This window comes from Watersipora subatra, chromosome 4, assembly GCF_963576615.1.
Source record: "Watersipora subatra chromosome 4, tzWatSuba1.1, whole genome shotgun sequence".
Taxonomy (NCBI): domain Eukaryota; kingdom Metazoa; phylum Bryozoa; class Gymnolaemata; order Cheilostomatida; family Watersiporidae; genus Watersipora; species Watersipora subatra.
This window is the reverse complement of record NC_088711.1, coordinates 4,299,342-4,316,168: the sequence shown is the minus strand read 5'-3', so window position 1 is coordinate 4,316,168 and position 16,827 is coordinate 4,299,342. Positions and strand designations below refer to the sequence as shown.

Genomic DNA, 16,827 nt, shown 5'->3' with positions numbered 1-16,827 from the left:
TGGGCATCACATTCACAACACCTAATTATTATATATGGGCATCACATTTACAACACCTAATGATTATATATGAGCATCACATTCACAACACCTAATCATTATATATGGGCATCACATTCACAACACCTAATCATTGTATATGGGCATCACATTCACAACACCTCATGATTATATATGGGCATCACATTCACAACACCTAATCATTATATATGGGCATCACATTTACAACACCTAATTATTATATATGGGCATCACATTCACAACACCTAATCATTATATATGGGCATCACATTTACAACACCTAATTATTATATATGGGCATCACATTCACAACACCTAATCATTATATATGGGCATCACATTTACAACACCTAATTATTATATATGGGCATCACATTCACAACACCTAATCATTATATATGGGCATCACATTCACAACACCTAATCATTATATATGGGCATCACATTTACAACACCTAATCATTATATATGGGCATCACATTTACAACACCTAATCATTATATATGGGCATCACATTCACAACACCTAATCATTATATATGGGCATCACATTTACAACACCTAATCATTATATATGGGCATCACATTCACAACACCTAATCATTATATATGGGCATCACATTCACAACACCTAATCATTATATATGGGCATCACATTCACAACACCTAATCATTATATATGGGCATCACATTTACAACACCTAATCATTATATATGGGCATCACATTTACAACACCTAATGATTATATATGAGCATCACATTCACAACACCTAATCATTATATATGGGCATCACATTCACAACACCTAATCATTGTATATGGGCATCACATTCACAACACCTCATGATTATATATGGGCATCACATTCACAACACCTAATCATTATATATGGGCATCACATTTACAACACCTAATTATTATATATGGGCATCACATTCACAACACCTAATCATTATATATGGGCATCACATTTACAACACCTAATTATTATATATGGGCATCACATTCACAACACCTAATCATTATATATGGGCATCACATTCACAACACCTAATCATTATATATGGGCATCACATTCACAACACCTAATTATTATATATGGGCATCACATTCACAACACCTAATCATTATATATGGGCATCACATTTACAACACCTAATCATTATATATGGGCATCACATTTACAACACCTAATGATTATATATGGGCATCACATTTACAACACCTAATCATTGTATATGGGCATCACATTCACAACACCTCATGATTATATATGGGCATCACATTCACAACACCTAATTATTATATATGGGCATCACATTCACAACACCTAGTGATTATATATGGGCATCACATTTACAACACCTAATCATTATATATGGGCATCACATTTACAACACCTAATCATTATATATGGGCATCACATTTACAACACCTAATCATTATATATGGGCATCACATTCACAACACCTAATCATTATATATGGGCATCACATTTACAACACCTAATGATTATATATGGGCATCACGTTCACAACACCTAATCATTTTATATGGGCATCACATTTACAACACCTAATGATTATATATGAGCATCACATTTACAACACCTAATCATTATATATGGGCATCACATTCACAACACCTCATGATTATATATGGTCATCACATTTACAACACCTAATGATTATATATGGGCATCACATTTACAACACCTAATCATTATATATGGGCATCACATTCACAACACCTCATGATTATATATGGGCATCACATTCACAACACCTAGTGATTATATATGGGCATCACATTCACAACACCTAGTGATTATATATGGGCATCACATTTACAACACCTAATCATTATATATGGGCATCACATTTACAACACCTAATCATTATATATGGGCATCACATTCACAACACCTAATCATTATATATGGGCATCACATTCACAACACCTAATCATTATATATGGGCATCACATTTACAACACCTAATGATTATATATGGGCATCACATTTACAACACCTAATCATTATATATGGGCATCACATTCACAACACCTAATCATTATATATGGGCATCACATTTACAACACCTAATGATTATATATGGGCATCACATTTACAACACCTAATGATTATATATGGGCATCACGTTCACAACACCTAATCATTATATATGGGCATCACATTTACAACACCTAATGATTATATATGGGCATCACGTTCACAACACCTAGTCATTATATATGGGCATCACATTTAAACAATACCTCAACGATCGCTCCATCTGGAAGAACCAAAAAATGACGATACAGTTCCCGCAAGCCATCTGTGTGAAGGGTATGGATTGCAATGTGACTCGTCTTCTCTTTTTTCTTTTCTTGCTTTTTAGTCACTTCCACCACCTGATCAAAGGCTGCAAGTTCCTTCTGAAAAACAAATCTAAGTTTTGCTGATGTTCTCTAACTGAACCACCAGTTATATTAGCCTTAGCTGTACAACTAGAGGTATTTGTAACACTAGAGATATCTGCAGAATTAGAGTTATCTGCCTAGTTGTAGTGATCTGCTCAATTACCGCTATCTGCCCAAATAGAGTTATCCACTCATTTAGAGCTACTCTCTCCCTTGTTAGCGTTATCTATCTAGTTGAAGCTATCTAAACAGTTGAAGTTATCTGCCCAGTTAGTTTTATCGGCTCAGCTAGAGCTAACTGTACAGAGAGTTATCTACTCAGTTAAAGTTTGCAAAACCAAACTGTGTGATAAAAGTGTTGATTCTTTGCCACAACAGTAGTACACCGCTTATATTCCATGTCAATCGAGCAGGAAAAAACTCACATCCTCTTCTTCCCAGATATAGTCATAGACTGCAACCTTTCGCCGGGCCCCATCCTCTCCCCTCCACTGCTCTGCTTTCAGACGGATGTAGTCAAATTCCTGCAGTGATACCTCTAGGTCATATGGCATAAACATCTGCTCTGTCTGACTGTGCAGCCTCCAGTAGATGTCAAGCATACGACCATTGTTGTGAAGCCTGCACAGATATTATGGGAAAGGTGAACAATCTAAAGATATGATTCGAGATGTAAAACAAATATTTTGAGGTTTGACAGGATTGACAAACTGTACCTGAGTGATGAAGTAGTTTTTATGCTAACCATACCAACTTAAAAATATTTCAAGAGGTCACAAAATTATCTGTAGATTACCTGTTCTAAACAAAGTGAAGATCTTTAACAGTCTTAAATAGATATCATTTCAGGTTGACCGCTTGTATGTTGCAACCCGATGCTGGTTTGCAAGGCTTAACCCAATTTAGAAATAATGAATTGGGTTATCACATTCATTATTTTTAAATAATTCATGTTAAAAAACTAGGTTGTCTTTTCTTTTATAGAATTAAATGAGATGAACATATCTGATTACTCACCTTAGGAAATACATGTAGAGCACAGAGGCAGTCAGAAACATGATGAAAAAGTAGAGAAAAACTGTTACAAATGCTCCACCGAGACCGGTGCCTTGAGTCCGCATGAAGTACCAGTACATCTTAGCAAAGTCAGCCAAAGGCAGAGAAGTAGACAGGTTGTTATAATCGTAGGTCTAAAGAACACAAATGAATCCCTCATTGTGACAGAAGTCAGCCAGTAGCAAGGCAGTAGATTAGCTGTGCTGTGGTAATTATACATGTAAAGAATACAAAGGAATGCATTTCAGTCAAAAATAGACCCAGCTCTTACCTGTTGCGCTGCATCGACGATGATCAATAGTATCGGGTTGAAGAATGACTGCAAGCCAAACATTAGCACAAATTTGCAACCGATATCGGGAAAGGTTCCCATAATCTTCTGACAAATCCATGCGAGGGTGACACAGATAGCGAACAAAAGGAAGACAGTCATGGGACCGACAAGCACAACAAACATTTCCTCCAAGACGTGTAGCAGAGTTGATTGGTAGTTGAGGTGCACCGTGTATGGCAGAAAGTTGAAGCTGTAGGTATAAAGAGAGTATGAGAAAAATGATGAGTGTGGTACAAGTCTGGTTGGTTCTACAATTCCTCAGTGCTGCAGCTGTAAAGGAATGCTTTTCAAACTAAACACATTACAGTAGACACCCTACTGCAGAGCTTGACATGTTACAGTAGACACCAAGTTGTGGATCTTAACATGTTACAGTAGACACCCAACGTGTATGCGCTAGCTACAATTTTTAGAAGAAAACCTTCACGACCGCAAAGAGTGGACATTCCTACCTCACTAAATAAATTAGCTACAATTATGGTAACTTCTGTATAAGAATGCTAAAAATTATCTGTTTGCATCATTTAGACAAACAACAATGTGAATTCAACTATAAAATAGGATTATATGAATTCAATGTCAAACACCTGTGAGGCTGATCAGTACATGTAGCTGTGGTTAGTAATACTCTGTGTGGAGTCTTTTTTTTCTAGCATGACTAAAGTTAACTCACTTCAATGGAACATTTGGATATGGCTTAGTCCGCAAACGAGTGCGTACCTGTTGATAGGGATAGACATCCATGTGAGGTAAAGAAACTGTCCTGTATAATGCAAATACATCCTTAGGAAGAACGTGAATACGAACAATATCAGCATGGCCCAAAACTCTCTGCTTCTCCATTGTGATAGCCCAAGTTCTGCCATAAACATTCGACTCAAGTAGGAGACTCTTTTCCATCCTCTTTCTACAATGTGCCCTTTCTCTGAGAATGATGACCTACAAGAATACCAGACATCAATGATAGCAAGTGACAGCTGGCCAACTTCGCTACCATATCTAGGTCAATCTTGATGGATACTAGAAAGGTAGCAACAGATAGCTATAGCTACTAACTTCACGCTGACGGTGTGCTCCTGCAGCTCCTCTGCATAGCTCTTCTTCTGTTTCTGCTTCTTCTTTGACTTGTTAGCTTTTGGCAAGGAGCTGTAGAGCTTCTTCGTGTAAATATCCACCGGATTGTTTAAATGTCGCTAAAATTCCCAAGAGACTTGATTGGTTATTCATTTTTTTTTCATTTCACATACATGTAACACATGCATGTAACACATACACTTAACATATACACATAATACATACATGTAATACATGCACGTAACACATACACGTAACACATACATGCAACACATACACTTAACATATACACATAACACATACATGTAACACATGCACATAACACGTACACGTTACACATATATGTAACACATACATGTAACACATACATGTAACACGTACATGCACCACATACATGTAACAAATACACGTAACACATACATGTAACAAAGACATGTAACACATACATGCATCACATTCATGCAACACATACATGCATCACACACGTACATGTAACACATACATGTAACACATACATGCATCACATACATGTAACAAATACACGTAACACATACATGCAACACATACATGCAACACATACATGCATCACACACGTACATGTAACACATACATACATGTAACACATACATGTAACACATACATGCATCACATACATGTAACAAATACACGTAACACATACATGCAACACATACATGCAACACATACATGCATCACATACGTACATGTAACACATACATACACGTAACACATACATGCAACACATACATGTAACAAATACATGATTAAGAGAAAGCTAGTAACAGACAAAACCTTAAAGTAGAGACCAAGGTTGTCATCAGCTGGCTCATACTCATCCTTGCCCTTGCGAAGCACAAAGATGTCTTCTTCATCGAAGCTGCTGTCGCTGTCACCTGCCTCAAGTGCATGATCACTATGGACACTTGTCGCATCTCCCTTGACAACATGTCGCTGGAAAAAGAGAATCTTTCATTCGCTGATAAGTTATTAGTGATTAGTAATCACCAAAGAAACAGGAGCTCGTATAATAATCATTAAAAAGATAACCAGTTCATGTATAAGTGTGTTCAGAGGACGAGGTGGTGAGAAACTGTAGCTGTGAATATGAATATCTTTAGTATAAACATTCAGGTGAATTGTAGCTTTGAATTTGATGAGTTTAGCCATGCAAGATTCCTTTATACGGAATATGTTTTGATGAACAGATATTCAATAGAGCCGTTTCATTTCAAATTGCTAAAAGAATTGGAATATACTTAGTTTGAGTCAGGAGAACAGGGAACCCTGCTTCAATACTTAATTAATCCTTGGGAGTGGAGAGGGGTGTGTACAGATAAAAAGGGGTGTGTACAGATGGACTACTGGAGTGTGCAGATGGAAAGGGGTGTGTACAGATGGACATCAGGTGTGCACAGATGAACAAGGAGTGTGTGCTGATAGCAGTCTTGACAACATAAATGAATGAATCAAACTACAGTTTAGTTTAAAAACATTTCATTGCACAGTTGGCTACTTCTAAAAGTTAAAAATATCATGAGCAGACAACTTCAAAGATGCCTGAAGTCGGCGAGACTGAATCTCATCCTACAGTTGGAGAATACTCTAAAAGGCAGTCACAGTGTACTCACATTGTCTGTATATGCTCCACCTTCTCTTAGTTCCTTGGAGCTCCGTGAATCTTCCGTGTCTTCATCCTCGCCAAACCGCTTGTCCCATGAGCCCAGTGAGGAAGTCTTGTTTGTTGCTGGTTGACCGACAGAAGTCACCTCACTTGCACTATAATGTTAGCAGCACCTGTCTAAATCTATCATTCTTTATGCACAAAATTTGGGAAATAACAGTTTTTAAATCATTTCAAGCTACCTAAATAAACACATTTGTTACGGCTTATCAAGGATACGAGTTCAAATCCCATACGAAGCAATATTTTATCCTAACCTCTCACCATGTCTTTGTACAGACGAATGGACACAGCTTTTAGTACAGTAAAGATTTGTTTACTACTAATATGCCTGCCCGACTTGTGTCAGGAAAAGAAACAAGACTTCGCCTTTTACACATCAGACCTACCAAACCCACTCATAGTAGACTCCCTTCAGGTATTTTTTATTTACGCATATTTTGAGAGTTGTTGAAATTGGTCTTTACCAGTACTCGCAATGCACATGGAACAAGATGGCTCATGGTCACCTGGAGAGCTATATATATGGACTCGTGTACCTGCCAGCAGTGGTCACTTCCAGCTGGCTGCCAGCCACAGAACCTAGAATAGGATTTTCTGAGTCTTTGTACTCCTCACCATCCATGTTGACTCGATCTGGATGGTTGACAAGAGCTGACGAGAACTTTAGTTCCACTTCATACTCCTTTTGCCCGTCAATATATCTGCAAACAGCAGAGAACCGATTACTGTTTATGCATTTCATTTCCACACAGGAATAATTTGTTCAGTTCCACGGAACTTATTTTGGGACCATCGTAAGATATGACCTACATAGACCAACATTTGGTTGTTCACAAAATTCGCTAGCGTCTCTGAATACAAATGACAAATACCACACAAAAATATGCAGGAGCAATATAGAGAAGAAAACATCCAGAATCTTATCTACGTGCTGCTGCCAAATTGCACAAATGTTGAGAGTTCCTTTATCAGCTGGCAGCAGACAAGGCCAGTACCTTGGTAGTCTAATAATCTCAAAGTAGGTATTGCATAGCCAGTGGTCCAGATCCGATGCGATGATCTCTTCAATCTGACTATGCTTCTCCAGCTTCATGTCCATCTCTCCTCTTAACATCGGAGCCTTGTACCTGAGAGAAAACAAAATAGTCTTGTTTTCATCCATCATGTATATCATTAGCTAGTTTCTTGAAGACATTCAGTTGAATAGACTGATAACCCTAGTGACCAGCAAAGATTGTACTCATATAATTTGTACGTATGTACATTGCTAAGACGAAAATGAGAAATGGCGAGTTTAATAATTGAGGCAATGACAACACTCACTTTCCTTCTACCACTTCGAAAGTGCCATCACATATGGGAAAACAGCCCCAGGCCACAACTCGGTCTCTGTTCAGCAGACTGCCCTTAAGAAGGTAGAGCTCAAATGTGATGATCATACCGGGTCGTATGGAGGGCTTAGAAGGCAGGACAGTAAAGAGCCTTTGGTTGATCTATAATTAAGACTTGTGCTATATCTACGTAGAGCTGAAACAACTTGGTTGCTGCGCTTGCCTTACAAACAGTGTGCAGTTTGCTTTATATTTTACGATCGATAACTTCAATGCATCTGTAGCCCACAAAGTAGACATAGAACTCAAAGTGCTCTAAGTACCCATACTACCATAAAGCCCATAGTACCAATGGTACCATAGTAACTGTAGTACCATAGCACCAATGGTATTATAGTATGTGTAGTACCATAGTACCAATGGTATCATAGTACCTGTAGTACCGATGGTATCATAGTACCAGTAGTACAATTGCACCATAGCATCAATGGTATCATAGTAGGTGTAGTACCATTGTACCAATTGCACCATAGTACTAATGGTATCATAGTACCTGTAGTACCATAGTACCAATGGTATCATAGTACCTGTAGTACCATTGTACCAATTGCACCATAGTACCAATGGTATCATAGTACCTGTAGTACCATTGTACCAATTGCACCATAGTATCAATGGTATCATAGTACCTGTAGTACCATAGTACCAATGGTATCATAGTACCTGTAGTACCATAGTACCAATGGTATCATAGTAGCCGTAGTACTATAATACTAAAAGTACCCAAAGGTTCCATAGCACCCTTGTAGGTACCCTTGTATCCATAGTAAGTAATAGTATCCATAATACCCAAACAAAATACATAACCTAAAACCTTGGTGAATCGTGAAAATTAACAAAATTGCATCAGCTTTAGTATTACTACTAAATCAAATGCTTTGAGTATCCATCGGTGCCAAATGTGTCAAAATGGGTTGATTCCTGTACAGTAGGGTAGACCTGAGTTGACCCGTGTACAGTAAGGTAGACCTGAATTGACCCGTGTACAGTAGGGTAAGCCTGAATTGACTTTTGTACTGTACTTTTGTCCTACTGTACATAGGTCAATTCAGGCCTACCCTACTGTAACAGTAGGGTAGGCCTGAATTGACCCATGTACAGTAGGGCAGGACTTAATTGACACATGTACAGCAGGGTAGGCCTGAATTGACCCATGTACAGTAGGGTAGGCCTGAATTGACCCATGTACAGTAGGGCAGGACTTAGTTGGCCCAGGTACAGCAGGGTAGGCCTGAATTGACCCATGTACAGTAGGGTAGGCCTGAATTGACCCATGTACAGCAGGGTATGCCTGAAGTGACCCATGTACAGTAGGGTTGGCCTGAATTGACCCTTGTACAGTAGGGTAGGCCTGAAATGACCCTTTTTACAATAGAGCAAGCCTGAATTAAACAAAACCTACAGTAAACTAAATAATCACAGTTCGTTATTTGTCTCACCAATTCTTGTGGGGTCGACAACTCCTACCGAATATTTTACCATTAATCACCTTGATTTCACTGTTGTAGAACTTTCCTTCATGTATAACAGGAAGTGTAGCTCCACCCCATTGCTGACCATCTACTTGTGACCATTGCATGACATGACCTCCCAGTCGGTTGTACAGTGACACTATCATGACATATCGACCAGCTGCAACGGCAGATATTGTAAATAATGCATTAACTTTATGAAACTACCATAAGGCAATCAACTTACCAGTAGAATTCAGATAACACAAACTAGTAAGAACCATTCAGTGTAATACAACAGTAGTTTAAGATTGTGTATAGCTAGTACAACACAGAGCTGTTTACACCAAGGCAATAGGCTGAGCACCTGGCAGTTTGTTGCGCACTCCACGAAGGCTGCTCAGCTTTATCTCTACGGGCTGATGGGTTCGATCCCAGTCAAGCTTGCAGCGCCTGCCTCCGCTGCCGCCATAGTCTGACTCTGCTGACACAAGGTCTCCAAACATCCTCTGTAAATACAGCAGATTGCTCTAGAATGATCAAGCTTCAACTCTGGCAAAAGAGGGATAACTCCCTTATATAATTGAATAAAACTAAACAGAACATTTAGCTATAATTCTACAACAAATTCCAGATTTTCACCCCTACTTTTTCATTGTAAACAAAAGACCTATATGTAAAAAGGTCATTTGGTTACAATATATGGCCTTGTATTAAGTTATAAATGAGACCGTTTACCACTTATAACATGAATTGATCAAACAATATTTACCTAGTACAGATAAGCATCAATGCCTGGACGATACAAAATAATAACTAAACACTAAAGTTAGAGAAATCATCTCCAAGTCCCTCCTACTATCAGCTGATTCACTACCAGTTTTACTACTAGTTGAGAGTAACTAGTTACGAGTAAAGCGAACCCCGCTGACATTGCTGCCAGTTGTATAACAAGTTAAAATGCTATTCGAGCTAGTCAGACTATCACACCATCCCCTACTATTCGATGTGCTGCCAGCTAACTAGATTGAAGGGCTATCTTACCTTGACTTCAAACTTTCGATTCCTCAAAACATTTTGCAACTGGCTTTCCGCTCGTTCGAATGATAAGTGCAAAAGATCAACTTGCAGCTTCTCTTTTCGTCGAGCTATCTCTACCAGACGAGCAAGTTGTCTTCTCTTTTCTGTTCAATAACAAGACGTAGAAAGATGACAGCCAAAGTAGATGTTTAGTGTACACAAAACTCATTTAAGGTACTTTGAATTAGAAAAACAGTGTAGGCCAAATTTCAATCTGGTAGCACAAACAGAAACCGTGAAGAATTTTTATTCCTACTATGGGAAACTCGGGACATTAATGTCTAGAAAATTGTTGTTTTCTGCCATTTGTTAGCTGCAGGTGCAGTGATCAAAATGGTTGATGAAATGATATTGCACATTCACATGCCAAATGTGTAGGGTGTTACATCTGTCACTCATTGTGGTCAGCTGATATGCCTGTCAACCAATGTCATCAGAAAAAACATCTGCTATTCACTATGGTCAGATGATGCACCAGTCAAACACCGTGGTCAGATGCCGATCCTGCAACCTACTATGAGCAGATGACACTTGTCATCCACTGTCAGTAGGTCATACACCCATCATGTATGGGCAATCTCTTTAAGATCAAGTATGGTGTCTGCTTTTGCTTACTGCAAACTGAAGCTACACATGTTTTTAAGAGCATTGCTGAACAAACGATGTCTCTGTGATCTTAGCAAGATGTCTGAGGCTAGTGGTAGGATACCTACACAGTTGCAGAGAGCAATTTAAGGTTGGATGCTATTTGTGTCACCACTGCTGACCATTTTTGGAAATTGAACCTTACCTGCTGTACACAGGTCAGAGATTCTAGACCTCAGGCCGCAGTGATTAGACGATAATCTAATAAGTTGAGAAGAGTGCAAAAAGGTCTTTAGAAAAACACAGATATAGAAGACCTTCTCGCTCACTACACTCATATATAGGAGACCTTCTTGCTCACTACACTCATATATAGGAGGCCTTCTTGCTCACTACACTCATATATAGGAGACCTTCTCACTCACTACACTCATATATTTGAGGCCTTCTCGCTCACTACACTCATATATAGGAGGCCTTCTCACTCACTACACTCATATATTTGAGGCCTTCTCACTCACTACACTCATATATAGGAGACCTTCTTGCTCACTACACTCATATATAGGAGGCCTTCTTGCTCACTACACTCATATATATGAGACCTTCTCACTTACTACACTCATATATATGAGGCCTTCTCACTCACTACACTCATATATAGGAGACCTTCTCACTCACTACACTCATATATAGGAAACCTTCTCACTCACTACACTCATATATAGGAAACCTTCTCACTCACCACACTCATATATAGGAGACCTTTTCACTCACTACACTCATATATAGGAGGCCTTCTTGCTCACTACACTCATACATAGGAGACCTTCTCACTCACTACACTCATATATAGGAAGCCTTCTCACTCACTACACTCATATATATGAGGCCTTCTCACTTACTACACTCATATATAGGAGGCCTTCTTGCTCACTACACTCATACATAGGAGACCTTCTCACTCACTACAATCATATATTTGAGGCCTTCTCGCTCACTACACTCATATATAGGAGGCCTTCTTGCTCACTACACTCATACATAGGAGACCTTCTCACTCACTACAATCATATATAGGAGGCCTTCTTGCTCACTACACTCATACATAGGAGACCTTCTCACTCACTACAATCATATATTTGAGGCCTTCTCGCTCACTACACTCATATATAGGAAACCTTCTCACTCACCATACTCATATATAGGAGACCTTCTCACTCACTACACTCATATATAGGAGGCCTTCTTGCTCACTACACTCATACATAGGAGACCTTCTCACTCACTACAATCATATATATGAGGCCTTCTCGCTCACTACACTCATATATAGGAAACCTTCTCACTCACCACACTCATATATAGGAGACCTTCTCACTCACTACACTCATATATAGGAGGCCTTCTTGCTCACTACACTCATACATAGGAGACCTTCTCACTCACTACAATCATATATATGAGGCCTTCTCGCTCACTACACTCATATATAGGAGGCCTTCTCACTCACCACACTCATATATAGGAGACCTTCTCACTCACTACACTCATATATATGAGGCCTTCTCACTTACTACACTCATATATAGGAGGCCTTCTTGCTCACTACACTCATACATAGGAGACCTTCTCACTCACTACAATCATATATTTGAGGCCTTCTCGCTCACTACACTCATATATAGGAGGCCTTCTTGCTCACTACACTCATACATAGGAGACCTTCTCACTCACTACACTCATATATAGGAGACCTTCTCACTCACTACACTCATATATAGGAGACCTTCTCACTCACTACACTCATATATATGAGGCCTTCTCACTCACTACACTCATATATAGGAGACCTTCTTGCTCACTACACTCATACATAGGAGACCTTCTCACTCACTACAATCATATATATGAGGCCTTCTCACTCACTACACTCATATATAGGAGACCTTCTCACTCACTACACTCATATATAGGAGACCTTCTGACTCACTACACTCATATATATGAGGCCTTCTTGCTCACTACACTCATACATAGGAAAACCTTCTCACTCACCACACTCATATATAGGAGACCTTCTCACTCACTACACTCATATATAGGAGACCTTCTTGCTCACTACACTCATACATAGGAGACCTTCTCACTCACTACAATCATATATATGAGGCCTTCTCACTCACTACACTCATATATAGGAGGCCTTCTCACTCACCACACTCATACATAGGAGACCTTCTCACTCACTACAATCATATATATGAGGCCTTCTCGCTCACTACACTCATATATAGGAAACCTTCTCACTCACCACACTCATATATAGGAGACCTTCTCACTCACTACACTCATACATAGGAGACCTTCTCACTCACTACAATCATATATAGGAGACCTTCTTGCTCACTACACTCATACATAGGAGACCTTCTCACTCACTACAATCATATATATGAGGCCTTCTCGCTCACTACACTCATATATAGGAAACCTTCTCACTCACCACACTCATATATAGGAGACCTTCTCACTCACTACAATCATATATTTGAGGCCTTCTCACTCACTACACTCATATATAGGAGGCCTTCTCACTCACTACACTCATATATAGGAGACCTTATCACTCACTACACTCATATATAGGAGGCCTTCTTGCTCACTACACTCATATATAGGAGACCTTCTCACTCACTACACTCATATATAGGAGACCTTATCACTCACTACACTCATATATTTGAGGCCTTCTCGCTCACTACACTCATATATAGGAGACCTTCTCACCCACTAAACTCATATATAGGAGACCTTCTTGCTCACTACACTCATACATAGGATACCTTCTCACTCACTACAATCATATATATGAGGCCTTCTCGCTCACTACACTCATATATAGGAAACCTTCTCACTCACCACACTCATATATAGGAGACCTTCTCGCTCACTACACTCATATATAGGAGGCCTTCTTGCTCACTACACTCATACATAGGAGACCTTCTCACTCACTACAATCATATATATGAGGCCTTCTCGCTCACTACACTCATATATAGGAAACCTTCTCACTCACCACACTCATATATAGGAGACCTTCTCACTCACTGCACTCATATATAGGAGGCCTTCTTGCTCACTACACTCATACATAGGAGACCTTCTCACTCACTACAATCATATATATGAGGCCTTCTCGCTCACTACACTCATATATAGGAAACCTTCTCACTCACCACACTCATATATAGGAGGCCTTCTTGCTCACTACACTCATATATATGAGGCCTTCTCGCTCACTACACTCATATATAGGAGACCTTCTCACTCACTACAATCATATATTTGAGGCCTTCTCACTCACTACACTCATATATAGGAGGCCTTCTCACTCACTACACTCATATATAGGAGACCTTATCACTCACTACACTCATATATAGGAGGCCTTCTTGCTCACTACACTCATATATAGGAGACCTTCTCACTCACTACACTCATATATAGGAGACCTTATCACTCACTACACTCATATATAGGAGGCCTTCTTGCTCACTACACTCATATATAGGAGACCTTCTCACTCACTACACTCATATATAGGAGGCCTTCTTGCTCACTACACTCATACATAGGAGACCTTCTCACTCACTACAATCATATATATGAGGCCTTCTCGCTCACTACACTCATATATAGGAAACCTTCTCACTCACCACACTCATATATAGGAGACCTTCTCACTCACTACACTCACATATATGAGGCCTTCTCGCTCACTACACTCATATATAGGAAACCTTCTCACTCACCACACTCATATATAGGAGACCTTCTCACTCACTACACTCACATATATGAGGCCTTCTCGCTCACTACACCTATATATAGGAGACCTTGTCACTCACTACACTCATATATAGGAGACCTTCTGACTCACTACACCCGTACAGTTCTCATATAGAGTAGACCATAAGGATGAAAACCTTTATTATCTTTGGCAAGACGTTTCTTTGTGTTGCCCTCTAATTGTATCAGCTCGTCTTTCTTAAGCACTTGTTTCTCAAGCTCCTGCTGCTCAAATGCTATCTGCTCATCTCTCATTCGCTTCTCCTCTTCCTAAAAAAATCCTTGGTTATAAATCATTAGCAGCAATACAGGATGACTACTACTCTATGTAGCACCTAGTCTGACTATCTACACAGTATTGAGTGCTTAAAGACAGATGCACCTTATACCTTATAAACAGTACTTGCTGGTTCTCTAAACAGGCCAAGCGACTTACAATAACTCCATTTTTTAGCAAGCTCACCGATCAGCATCTGTGAGTTGCATCCCAATCATATGATGCTGATCTATCACATGAATTTACATGGCATTCTATCATTGTGTTTCCATGCTTCGAATTGCTTCAAAGAGGTTTCCATTCTGAAGCAATCCGAGTAGAAGCATTTTTATGGTTCGCAGTGCTTTCCACTCCAAACCACAGAAACGGTAAAATCCAAACGCATTTGACGCCATTTCGCTTCACTAAATTGGTGCGAAGGAATTCGCTGTATGAATGTGAGTCGAAGGCATTCGCTGTATGAATGTGAGCTTACTTCAACCAGTTTTGTTTTGAGGGATACATTGCAAATCGTGGAAAAATCTATATAGTGAAACTCTAAATAATTGAAACGGTAGGGTGAGAATTCATCGGCAGCGAACAACTCAGAACCCATTTGAAACATGGAAACGCGGTGTATATGTTTTACATAACAAACTAATACATGGATGAGGGAGTGTCCTATATAGCCAAGTTATTGAATGGCATCTATTGTACAGACTCATTGATGTTCTATAGTAACTATTGCTGTCCCGCAGAGCCCTGTTGTATGTTACACATTTAATGTATGTACTTGGTAACCAGAAAGTGTATTGGTGATGAAAATTTCATAATACAGAACTTTTGAGCTGTTGCATTAATTCAGCGATTTATACACAGCAACCGTATTAGCTTTAAAAACAGGCGGCAGCTACGGTAACTGTGAGCGCTGACCAGCTATGCAGTTATGTTATGATAAGCTGTATTTGTTAATGAGGACAGCATCTGCTAATAACAGACAATGGATAAAAAAGTTGACAAATAAAATTTGAAAAGTGTTCAAGGTCAAAGATTTAAGTGTAAAGCTGATAGAGATGGCACCCAGTGGTGAGAGACTCTCTTGTAATCAACACACAAACTTACCTGAATCTCCTCAAGGGAAATATTAGCAATCATCAATGCATCATCTTTGGCGCGAGTTTCAAACTCATCAATGTACTGAGGAACCGTTGATCCTCTCAGCTTATGTTTCAGCTCTGAAATACTCTTGTATGGCTGCAGATGCTCTGGCCGGTTAAACAAAGATGGCGGCTCTCTAACGAAGGTAAAGAAGAGAGTAACTAAACTGAGCAGACTTGGTATAGACACAGTCTAGATGTCTGTGCTTTGCTCCCGAATTGCCCTGCAGTCTCAGCATTATGCCAACAAATATTTACAAGAAATAGCTCTACGCAGTCGACACCAACACAGGTTCAATATGAAGCCTGATGGATGGTGCTCTATTCTGCAATGTCTTCATGTGTTCTGGAGTCCTCAATGGAGGTTTAAACAGCTAAAACATTTGTTTAGAGGCTTTGACATAGAGTGTCAAAAAAGTGTTATGACCAAAGTATCATTATAAA

The 16,827-nt window shown here is 39.3% G+C and overlaps 1 protein-coding gene across 1 annotated transcript; it reads right to left on the bottom strand.

Annotated features, from left to right (window-relative positions):
- Nucleotides 1–2,268: 2,268 nt before the first annotated feature.
- On the bottom strand, nucleotides 2,269–16,419 carry LOC137393844 (uncharacterized). Its single transcript, XM_068080554.1, has 16 exons — nucleotides 16,349–16,419; nucleotides 15,108–15,240; nucleotides 10,495–10,634; nucleotides 9,818–9,959; nucleotides 9,489–9,631; nucleotides 7,932–8,101; nucleotides 7,604–7,735; nucleotides 7,145–7,309; nucleotides 6,553–6,700; nucleotides 5,717–5,875; nucleotides 4,889–5,025; nucleotides 4,553–4,771; nucleotides 3,770–4,022; nucleotides 3,460–3,632; nucleotides 2,868–3,063; nucleotides 2,269–2,457 (listed from the first exon to the last, which is right to left on the bottom strand). Exons 1-16 carry the CDS (start codon nucleotides 16,379–16,381, stop codon nucleotides 2,269–2,271), a joined length of 2,532 nt encoding a protein of 843 aa, XP_067936655.1. The 5' UTR covers nucleotides 16,382–16,419.
- Between the last annotated feature and the right edge of the window lie 408 nt (nucleotides 16,420–16,827).

Bases quoted from the DNA above. Each gene is read 5' to 3' on its own strand.
- LOC137393844 (XM_068080554.1), bottom strand. From the start codon at position 16,381: ATGATTGCTAATATTTCCCTTGAGGAGATTCAG. The intron at 10,635-15,107 runs GTTTTCATCCTT...GTTATTGAACAG, and splicing joins TCTTGCCAAAGATAATAAAG to AAAAGAGAAGACAACTTGCT. The intron at 5,876-6,552 runs GTGAGTACACTG...CTCTTTTTCCAG, and splicing joins GTGGAGCATATACAGACAAT to CGACATGTTGTCAAGGGAGA.